Source organism: Cyanidioschyzon merolae, chromosome 2, assembly GCF_000091205.1.
Source record: "Cyanidioschyzon merolae strain 10D DNA, chromosome 2, complete genome".
Taxonomy (NCBI): domain Eukaryota; phylum Rhodophyta; class Bangiophyceae; order Cyanidiales; family Cyanidiaceae; genus Cyanidioschyzon; species Cyanidioschyzon merolae.
Genome location: NC_010128.1, coordinates 443,901 through 455,182, shown reverse-complemented (window position 1 = coordinate 455,182; position 11,282 = coordinate 443,901). Strand labels below are relative to the sequence as shown.

At 51.2% G+C, this 11,282-nt stretch overlaps 1 protein-coding gene across 1 annotated transcript, besides 3 other annotated features; it reads right to left on the bottom strand.

Moving 5' to 3' along the window:
- Positions 1 to 1,442: 1,442 nt before the first annotated feature.
- Positions 1,443 to 2,923: a sequence feature (possible transcribed region).
- CYME_CMB162C (similar to trefoil factor) lies at positions 1,552 to 4,338 on the bottom strand (the record flags this gene model as incomplete). Its single annotated transcript, XM_005535183.1, has 1 exon — positions 1,552 to 4,338. One exon carries the CDS (start codon positions 4,336 to 4,338, stop codon positions 1,552 to 1,554), a length of 2,787 nt encoding a protein of 928 aa, XP_005535240.1.
- Positions 4,339 to 7,107: 2,769 nt separating this feature from the next.
- Positions 7,108 to 8,379: a sequence feature (pseudo-gene of NADPH:protochlorophyllide oxidoreductase).
- A 652-nt stretch (positions 8,380 to 9,031) lies between these two features.
- Positions 9,032 to 11,282: part of a sequence feature (repetitive element) that runs on past the window's edge.

Below are 11,282 nucleotides of genomic sequence, written 5' to 3'. Positions count from 1 at the left end.
TTCGCCACATCTGCAAGCACCTACTTCATGGCCGCCACGAATGAAGCGTAAATTTGCTGCTCCGCCCGTCCACAGCTGGTACTATCATTCGGCTATCATCATTACACTTCTGGTACCCTTTCTGCCTAGGGTTGCATCTTAGATCCGTCGCACCGGTGCTCGCAAGCGTGCCAGAGCACAACGCACGCCGTCTCTTTCGACATATACGACCCAAGCCAACCAACGAAGACACCGTCAACAACCAAGAGCCCCGATTGCGCCGGCTATTCTTGCCTTCCGTCTACACTCAAAGCGATCCTGGTCGGCACTGCAGGGTCTCGCTAGTTCAGGTCAGCATCCAGGTTGGCGTCGCTTATTAAGATGGTTTCCGCGAAAAGCACCTCAATCGTTTACACTATTAGTTGGTGGCCGCCCTGCTAAAATATTGCTGCGATAGCCTTCATGGCACAAAAGAAGCCGCGTCTATGTCAATCGTGAAGCTTGAGACCTTTTTTAGTCGATACATCATATTGTGTATCTTGGTCTCTTCCTTAGCCGGAGGACAAGCCTCCATTCATCAGCAGTAGATTCAATCTTAGGGCATCTCGCAACGACCTTGCACATAATCGATAGGTACGGTTACAGAAAGAGAGCTCTCAGGTTGCCTTCAATTCTAGTCGCCGTGCTGTGGTAACTCTCACTTTGGCTATATTCGCCCCCTGGATCTCGCTGTGCGCTCTATCTTGCCTCTACGATTTAGCACGCTTGCGACATGTCCATGGTCTTATAGCGTACTTGCGCCCTCTGCTTGGAGTCATTTTCTCGAGAACAAGCCCAAATCGGGGACTTGATCCCAACAGTGCGCTACAGTCGATTTTGGACACTTTTTGTATAACAGACAGCAGGCAAGAGTCTGAGAACTTCTGAGACGACCCGTCCGCATTTGGAGCAGGCAACATGCACTTTCAATTCTAGAGCTTTACGAGCGCTGTGAGGCTAGTACCTCCGAAACATTCTTACCCAGCGACGCTGCAGCAGATGAAATGGATTCACTGATATATACGCTTACCCTAGGGATACCGTATGCTGGTGAAATGTTCAGTTGCACGGATCGAACCGCACTTGCTCTGGAACTTCTAGTCGTGGACAGATTGCAAGCTAGTACATCGATCCTACAATGCTTACATCCGTTTGCGTCGTCGCAGCAAAACTCGCTAGTCGCAACCTGTGCACCGGGTTTCCAGGGCAACGAAGGCAAAGGTTTGCAACTCAGCGACGTGGCCGTAAAAGCGATATTCATAGGCGCGCTCGTGCCCATAGGTAATCATTCCTTTACGTTCCGAGAGAGAATTCCTGCCCCGTCGTTCCGTGTGTATAGCCTCTGAATCACGGCTCGTGGGCAGGATTTCAGAGCGCTCTTCGCGCACATCTGTAGCCGCATTCATTCATTCGTTCGTTCGTTCATTCATTCGTATTCACCGATCTTGTGTACATGTCTGGAACATTGTCCTTACAGAGGATCAGCATAGACGTAATATAGACCTTAATTGACGTGATCGTCAACGAGCATACTCAAGCAGACACTGAAGCTGAACCCGAAACCGATGCTGACGCTCTCGCAGACATCGTCGCAGACACTGCCGCAGAAGCTGTCGTAGACACCGTCGCAGACACCGCCGCAGACACCGTCGCAGAGGGTGTCGCTGTCACAGCCACGGGACTCGGAGTCGGTGTTGGACTAATCACCACACACTGGTTGTTGATGCACTCCTCGTCAGCGCGGCAGCAACGCACCTTGTTCACAAGGTTATCCGAAGGGATCAGGTACGTCCCGCACTGCTTCGTAGGGTCCTTGCACACACAGAACGACGGCAGCAGCACCTGTTGTTGCTGCTGTTGTTGCAATTGCTGCTGCTGCTGCTGGTTGTTGTTGTTGCTGAAGGGGTTGTACGTACAGTTCTGCGTCTCGGCGTTGCAGCACTCAGGGCCGCAAGCAATATAGCTCGAGTTCGACGCGTTGCCGGTCGTGCCGCTCAGCGAGTTCGAGACGTACCCGTAGGTCTGGCACACGTACTCGGTCATCGGCTGGAAGCACTCGTTACCGAGCCCCAGGCAGCAACCAGCCTCCAGACACTGCTGCGGCGAGTAGCTCGTGCGCTGCGTCCCGTGCTGCTCCCCGTACAGAAGCGTGTTCAGCAGACGCACAAACTGGTTATTGTTGATGTTATTGTTCAGCTGCTGGTTCTGATTCACCGCGTTCGTGCACGGCTGGCGCTCAAACTCGCCCACAGCGCACGTCTTCTCGGGCTGGAAGCAGTACGGGTTCGACGCAAAGTCGCTCTGCTGCTTGCCGTTCTGCACCCACTGGTTCTGCGCCTGCGAGTCGTAGCAGCAGCCCTGGGCATAGCACGTAAACTGGTTGATACCCGCGTTGCCGCACGGCTGGCGATGCGCTCCCGGTGATGGGCAGACGGGCACCGGTGCCTGCACCTCCTGCAGCGCTACAGAAGCCTGCGGTGCATGGTCGATGTCGTAGTAGCACCAGGGCGCGAGGATGCCGTTCGCTGTGGGCTGCCAGCAGCATCCCGGAATCGCAGTGCACTCGTCGGGGTAGATGTAGCTCCAGCCGCAGGGGACGCGCTGCGTCACTGGAACAGCGCTGCAGGCCGCTGAGACGCTCTTCAGGGTGCACGCGTTCGTCTCGGGATTGAAGCAGCATCCGACTTGCTCGCAAGCGTCCTGGTTCGTGTACTGTCCCGGGGAACCGCAGATCTCATTGGTGCACACGGGAGTAGATGTAGGCGTTGGCGTCAGTGTGAACGTCGAGGTCACGGTTGCTGTTATCGTAGATGTAGCCGTAGATGAAGCGGTTACCGAGGATGTTGCGGTCGATGTCGGAGTTGGCGTTGATGTTGGCGTAGGCGTAGAGGTAGGCGTAAAGAACGTTTCACTCAGTGCGAAAACATCATTGAGATAGCCAGGTCCGCTAGTGTTTGAGTATCCAAATCCGCCAAACATGACCGGATCTGTTCCACTGGTGTTCCATAAGGCTGGTCCTTCACGTCCGCCTGGTACAACACTCGAGCCGGTCTCGTTCAAAACTCCATATACTGCTAAAGAATCAACCGCTGAACTTCCGTTGATCCACGCCCATTGACCAATTTTGATATTGAACACCCACAGATCGTTCAAAAGGACGTAGTTGCCATTCGTAGTGTTGAATATTTCACCGCCAAACAGTTGCAGATTACCAAATGAATCTACGAAACTCACGCCTGAGTCTCTTGCACCAGGGTAACTGGTTGGCGAGAAATCACCGAGACTTCCATATGATCCAGGTACATAGATGGTTGTATTCCCTGCGATAAAAATCCATACGGATTGACTTATATTGTAGACCCAGAGATCATTCAAGTCCCCTTGCCCTAGTGCTGTGCTGTTTCCGTAGCCATAGCCACCGAACAACCAGAGATTTCCTTCAAAATCTGTCCACGTATGCGAGAAGCCGCGCGCACCTGGAGCATTTGAGTTGCTCGCCACGCCAGGTGCACTATAGTTACCAGGCTGGTTAGCAAGTTGTGATCCGCCTCTGTATGCCCATTCGAATGTAACAGGGTTGAATGACCAGAGATCTGACAAATAATCCAGCCCATTATTTCTCTCACCACCAAACAACCAAAAAAGACCATCCGCGCCCAGCCAGAATGCCGCGCTATCTCGGCCTCCGGGGTTGTAAATTTGACTGTAGATATCCTTCGGTCCATAGACTGGATCGGCGTTAATAGTATCATTCCCACTGAACCACGTCCAGATTCCCGTTTCAGTATCGTACCGCCACATGTCGTTCAGGTCTCCCACATTACCGTTCACATCAAAGCCGTAGCCACCAAACAACCAGAAATGCTGCTCGTCCGTCTGCCAATACGCACTTCCGTAACGGCCGCCGGGTATACTATTTGGGCTGCCTGTGCCGACTGTGCCATATACTCCTACATTGTTGATGTCTAAGGAGCCTCCAATCCACGTCCATTCATGTGAGGTCAAGTTGAAGGTCCATAGATCATTAAAGTAGCTCGGAAATGGGTTTCCATACCCAACCCCGCAAAACAAGTATACCAAGCTTGGACTTCCGACCCAGGCTGCAGAATAGTAACGGCCTCCTGGAACACTATCTGCTGAAGTCTGGTTCAGCGTTCCATAATTACCAGGATTATCGATACCCGTCTCTCCACCTATCCAGGTCCAGCTAACCGTACTCACAGGCGACAACGCAGCCACAACCGACACGGAAAACGTCGCCGCCAACAATAGACAAACAGCTACTCCCAGGGCACGTACCAGAGAGCGAGCACGAAACATCTCGTTCGACGCTCTCTCAGTCCAATAAATACGGATATTTGTTCTTTCTTGCGTGAATATATCTTCACTATTGTTTTTTCGTTATGGCCAACACGAACGTAACCGCCGTGTGTTGTGAAAGCCAGAACAACAACGCACAACGTGATAGCGCCAAAAACGCGAAACGCGCGCGCATTGCAGAGGAATTTGAATTGGGGTCATCATGATGCGATGAAGAATTCACGTTGATGTCGAGACTGTACCACAACGGACGTAGGGAATTCGGGGCCCATAGCCCGAAATATCCAAGTTGGGAGAGGTACTAAAAACTATATATGGGCTGGTGGGATTTCATTCGAATGAGTAACTCCCGAGTACCGCTCCTTCCAAGTGCGAGTCAGCAGGGTTCAGCAGGTCACGGCTCTGGGTAAGAAGGATAGCGAATAACGAACTGTCAGTTGCTGAGGTTCGTCTTCCACCTGAAAGGCAGATGTATTCCTAAAGCGATTCATCTATCTTAAGTTTTCGCAAGACGATTGTGGTGGAAGTATTCCGTTTTACTGTTTGTGTTTAGCAGTCCTTTTCTGGTGGAGACAGCCAGGCGGAGTACATGGGAGGTTTGTCTTCCTCTGTACCATTGGTGTTTATTTTATACAGAAAACATCGAATAATGAGCTCCTGCGTCTCTATTGCGAGGAAAACTAAGAAATATTTCTCGCGTGGGAAGTGGTCTCTCTTTAGGGACAGGCCGTCATCGTTCGAAGTGGAACGCATATACGCGTACCCATGCTTCGACCTTCAACCTACGAAGCGAGAATTCGTAGGTGTTTTCTTCATCTAACCTCGTTCGGCCTAAGCTTGGAGACGTGTGTGTCAACCGCTTCTGGCAAGCCGGACACCAACAAGCATTTTCAAGGCTCGCGCAGACCGGTGGTCCGCGGAAGATGCTAGCCCAATCGGAGACTTTATAACGTTTCATCAAGTTTTCCAACAAACGCTCCGTGGCGTCTGTTTTTACATCTGCGACCTGCAATCATTTTTCTGGTGCTACAAATAACTCTATCTATTTGAGTGTCAGCCTCACGGTATCGCGCCTACCCCGTGGTTTCTCGGTACAGAACAATACCTAGTCTCGCATCTCGGAGTGGGAACTTATATGGACTTCGGAAAGGCATTGGTCTGAATTGGTCTTTTGACAGCAGCCAAGAAAACGCCCGAAAGTCTGCGGATTCGTTAATCGAGATCGGATCACTCGTAACTGCTTGGTCGGAGTCGCATAATATGCAACAGCTTTTCCATGACGGTGCCTAGTACCATCAAAAATGATATTCCCGGTGGCGTCGTTCCGTAACGATTTTGGCGAGTAGCGGGCAATTTAGAGGTACCATATATACCTTTGGACACCCAACAGTTTCCCCAGCAAGATCGAGGAAAGTCTCCGCATAGTTATCGAATTAACAGCAAGACAGAGCGACCAAGTCGACAGACCAATTCTATCTCGAATTTCCGCCTCGCTCAGGAATTTATGCCAGCACTTGTCTCGCAGTGTGCTTTTCATAAAGCACGTTCCCCGGAACGCATCCTATTTTCTTGAACTCTCTACCCAGATACCTCGCCCTGGATTCCTTGTTCTCTTTTATCGAAGTACTCGCGCGAGGTTCGCTCACCGGCTCTGTCAGTGAGCGGAGCCATGATCCATTCCTTGGGCCTCTCACACTGATCTGTGTCCGATGGCACGCTGCTACCGCTTCATCAGAGGTTATTTGGTGCTTCTCGCATGTGAAGGCGCATTTGGGAATCAAGAGCTTCTTCATGGTACGATTCAGCCTCTGGAATATTATTAGCAATCTAACCAGCAGACTGCTTGAGTGGTTCAGCTGCTTGCCCTGCTGTATTCTGTGTGGAACGAAAACAGAATCTCAGTCCGTTCTTGCACCATGATCTTCGCAAGTTGTCCCCGGCAGTAGATGATGAATGCCTGAAACATCCTTTTATTTAACAATTTACCTTCTCGGGAGAGTCTGCCTCGATCCATTTTAATCTGTAGAGATGGTGCACCCTGCTTCCTCGTCATAATGGCGGTGTTCAAGCACGACCCACGTTGCTCTTCTTCAGCACTGCTTCCACTGTACGCACGGGGAGGGCGCCGACGGACTTCATGGCACCTTCGTAGTCCAGCTCCTTCTTTCTCGACGCTCGGTTGCTGTCGTTCGGCTTTTGCAATCTACTGATATATCCTGAAACAGCGTCCGGATGCTAAGACGCACTGGTGCAAAACAATAGACTACTCCGGAACTCGTAGTACCTGTCAATACTCGGAAGTTGCCACTCATTTTTTCCATTGTACCCATGCAGCCATTTCTTTCCCCGGAAACTCTGGTGCGATACATCCGTCCTACGCCCGGGAAGGATCTCCAAATGCATGTCATATTATGCACCAAATCCCAAAATAAGCTCCAACAATAGATATCCCCAATTCTGAAAACTTTATTCTGTATTCCAGGACAAATGCGCTCTCTGCAGTTGCAGCAAACGCGCTCTACTCCGATGACGACCGCTTTCAGCATTCTCTGGTGCATTCAGTGGGTAGCAGTTCATAGCTATCACTAGATTAATCACTATTGCATCACGCATTATGACTTGCGAAGCATTGTTCGCTCTTCACATCAGGAGGAGCGCCATCTCACTCGTTCAATATCCGATCGGAACTGCCGCAGGCCACCTCCTTGGTCACCGTTGCTCCCACATCTGTCCTTGAAGCGGCGGTGTGCGCACCAAAGGCGCCTCTCATCTTCGAAGCCAACACACTTTATTCAGGAACAAGAGATCCGACTTGAGGCCACGCCGCCGCAACATCTGGTCTATATCGTCAAAACTCAGTTCGTAAAGCTGATCTGCCTTGTCGATTACGTAAGTTGGTTCAATAACCTGCGGTTTCGTCTTCTCTCGACCTTCCATATATTAGCCACGCCACTGATAATACGAGCCCGAGTCCGAGAACTGTCCCTGGGTCGCCACTTCGGCTATACGGCGGCCGGCCTCATCATTCGGAACGTATTGCCGAGTGATATACTTCTGAAGAATCGGGAAGAATACGTAGCGGAACCAGCCAAGCTTTTCGCGGTAGAGGTTGCTATCGGCGACACATCCCGGGAAAATCGTCACAGAGGTCACCCCATCGCGGCCGTATCGATCACTAAGCGCCTTCATTGTCAACACGCTAGCGGCTTTGGCGACTTTGTAGGCTTTTGTGGGCTCAAACGGACCACTGCCTACCATGCCAGTCGTCTGCGGATCAAGCCCCGCGGCTAGACCAGACAAATCGCCGAGGCGAGCCCGCGGGGGGATCCTTCCCGGCAGCGAATTCGTCGAATGGGTCTGAGTTGTCAGAAACACAATGCGCCCGCGCGATATTTTCAGCTTCGGCAACAGCTCCCGGCATAGAAGCAAATGGCTCAGATGGCATACCTGCATGGTTTCCTCGATGCCGTCCACCGTGAAACGCGGTTTCTTGTCCCGCGGATGCCAGATTGCGGCATTGCAGATCAGGGTATCTAGGTGATCGATGCGCGCCACACTCGATAGCTCTCTCACAAACTTTAGTACAAAGGCAAAATCAGCCGGACTACAATGCAGCACGGTATAGGCGTCCTTTAGAAGGTTCACGCTGTTTGCTGCGCGTTCCGCCCGGTCGATGTCACGACATGCGATGACGACGTGCAAGTTGCCCTTGTTGATCAGAGCGCGAGCTGCATACAGACCGACCCCAGAGGACGCGCCAGTGATCACGGCGATCTGCGACTGTTTCGGGCCCATATGAAGATGCAGCATACGATGCCGGCGCGCTACAGGCGAACGCTGCACCACAAAGGGCAGCGGATGCTGACAATGTTGACAATGTCCAGCTGCGAAGCACCCATCACGTGCAGTACGCAGCGGGAACGGTGCTCGAATTGCAGCGCGCGCGCGAACAATGTGTCTTTCCTGGTACAACGGGACAGACACGAAAAGAGCTTGCATTTTCTCGGTTAGATTTTCTCCGGTGCAAAGCTGTCGATCACGTCACCGGCTAGAGTCTTTCGCGTAGGTGTGCATATCCAGTCGAAAACATCTTTTGCGTTGCTGCACGTGTGATCGCCCGTCCATTGGTGCTGATGCCGACCTCAATCTCCCCTGGACTGTCCAACTTTGAGCACAACCCGCACAAGCGCTGAAAGTATTTCTCAGAAACTAGGCAAAACTCGCTGTTTTCCGAGCAACAATCTCGTCAGTACTGGTCGGTCAGCGCTCCGCGATGCTGAGTTCAGAGATCACAATTATCGTGAAGACACGTCGCAGCAGCTCACTGACGAATAACGTAGAGGAGGTGTAAAGGAATTTCCTCCGGCGCTACGTTATTTTGGAAGCGTCTGCACGTCAGTTGGACACGTCATGTCTGGGGCGGGTCACTCGCCACTACTCTGCACGGCCGGCGAAAAAGTTTTTCTTTTCAAAGGCATTTGTTGTTGGCTATGTCGCTTCCGGGCTCGATGTACGGGTTAGGCTCTTGAAACCAATCTTATAGAGTAGATCAGAACACAATATGTGCTATTGCCGGATGCCTCGATCGTGCCAGGCGAGATGCAAGGCTCAAACGTCGTGGCAGATATGGACGCCACATATGTGGTATGCCTCTGCCGAGACCACCGGATCCGGGGGACGTAGCGGGCATCATAACTTGGACAACGACGATAGCATGGAAATGACTTGAACTATCATCGGTTCTAGCCCATGACGCGGGATAGAAGCAAAATTCAGGTCAGGTCCTTATTCCAGCGTCCGTGCGGCATGCATAACAAGCATAGGAATTAAACGTATGTCCGTGTTCAGGAATCCTACCGTCCCTTGTTTGTTTACGATCAATAAAACTAACGAAACTCTTCAAGGCTAGAGTGATGCGTACCTTATCCAGACAAGCGTAAGCCGCAGAGAACGCTACGCTTTTGATAGAAGCGTCGAGGGGTATCGTGCCAGGCCCCTACATCTCCATGTATGTCAAGGCGGTACTGCGATGGGCAGTAGCTTCGGCACCAGCGACAGAGCCTATAGCAAGAGATTACTCTACGTGAGTTTCCAATCTACGATACTTTACTTCAGCTGCAGCGCGATACAAACACGCATATGCCAAGGCGGGGTGTCGGACACGTGTCCTTCATCGATCGATGAGGCGTCTCGCGCAGCGCATGCATCGCGCTCGATGAGCGTACCTGAGAGTTGGGGCAGATATGAGACACGACGCGCGCGCCGCCGTTGAAGGGAAACGTGATCTTGATCTTTAGCGTCTAGCTCTCGTGTAAAAGTTGTATTTTCGTTAATTTCATAGGCAAGTATAGTTTTTAGTTCGATTGTGTTTCAACCCTCAAGTGAAAATATTCGATTGATTTTTCGCAGTATATAACAGAAGCGTTCACAGAGGGTTCATTTAAAAAAACTAGAAAAGAAAAGTTATGAAAAGGAAGTCGACGATCCTGGAGGCCCAGGGTCGCAGGCTGCCAGAAAAAACAAAAAACAGTGCCGAGTCCAGGAGAAAAGGAAGAGAAGAAGACCCAAAAGGGGAAGGTCCTGCGTCGAAGGCTGCAAGAAAGACGACTGTACAACGAGATGGTTGTGAATACCTCTCTTCTTGGACATGTCAAGGATCCCTGCAGAGAAAATTTGCGAGACGCTATCAGAAACCGTGTCGATTCGGACTCCAAGAGTATTATAGAGGCGTCGTCAGGACTGATGCATTTAGCGAGGGAGATGTATCGCGACGTGACGCACATGGAAACGGTCGAGATTCCGGACGAGTTTTTCGAAAAGACCTTTTTTCGTTACCTCATCTTTGGTACAGCGGAAGCGCGGAAGGAAAATGTGCTAGTGGACGGCCTCCACGAAAACTTCGCGGAATTCCGCTTCGAGGGTAATCGATACAAGGGTGGCCAGGGTATTTACACATACGGAGCGATGAAGTACCTCACGAATCTGAAGAACCATTTGACAGTGATCCTCGAATGTTTCATAGTACGCGCCGCGGTTGCACTCTACCCAGGTATCTCTCGCAAAGGAATATGGGCGATGATCAATGGCATCACGAGAGATCGCAAGCATCAAGGTGAGGTCGAATTTGTCGACAAGTAGACGTCAAAAGGGAGCACGAATGAAGCTTCTGTAACCCGTGCGGCTATACAAGAGCACCGTGCAGTCTTGGGGCTGGTGAATCCAACAGAAAAGGTATCAGAGTTGAAAATAGATAAGGAAAAATACTATCGCCTCTCCCTGCGGTATCTTGTGTTTTTGGACCGTGAACTCGAACGCGAAGCGGAGATGAAGCTGAGTGAAGAGACAAATGAAGAGTGGGAGAGACGGAAGTCTGTCCTAATGGGTAAGCGCTTCAACGTGGTTCCAATGTGCAAGATCGAGTCACATTTTGTGACTATCAACTCCGGCGTCCTTCATGGCATCATGAAGGAGATCAGTCCAGAGTCCAATGTTAGCACAGAGGAATTCTCTGGTAAAAACCGGGAGACGTACAGGAAGAGCATCTTCGATTTCAAACCTCTGAGAGTGAGCAAGCAGAAGTTGTTCAGCGGGATGATTGAAACCGATGGAGTAGCCTTGTGTATACACTATCGGCCGTTGAAGGGAGATCGGCCAGTTGCGCCCTCGGCTGCGCCCGTGACAAAGGATGAAGAAAAGGAGGAGGCTGGTCCTGCGACATAGGAAGTGGAGGATAATGACCTCGTCCTTGACGTGGCGAAGGATGAAGAAAACAAAGAGGAGGATCCTGCGACGCAGGAGGTGCGGATAACGACCTTGTCGTTGACGTGACGAAGGATGAAGAAAAGGAGGAGGCTGGTCCTGCGATGCAGGAGGTGGAGGATGACAACCTTGTCGCTGGCCTGTCTGAGCATGAAGAAAACAACAAGGCGCGTTCTGAGAAGCAG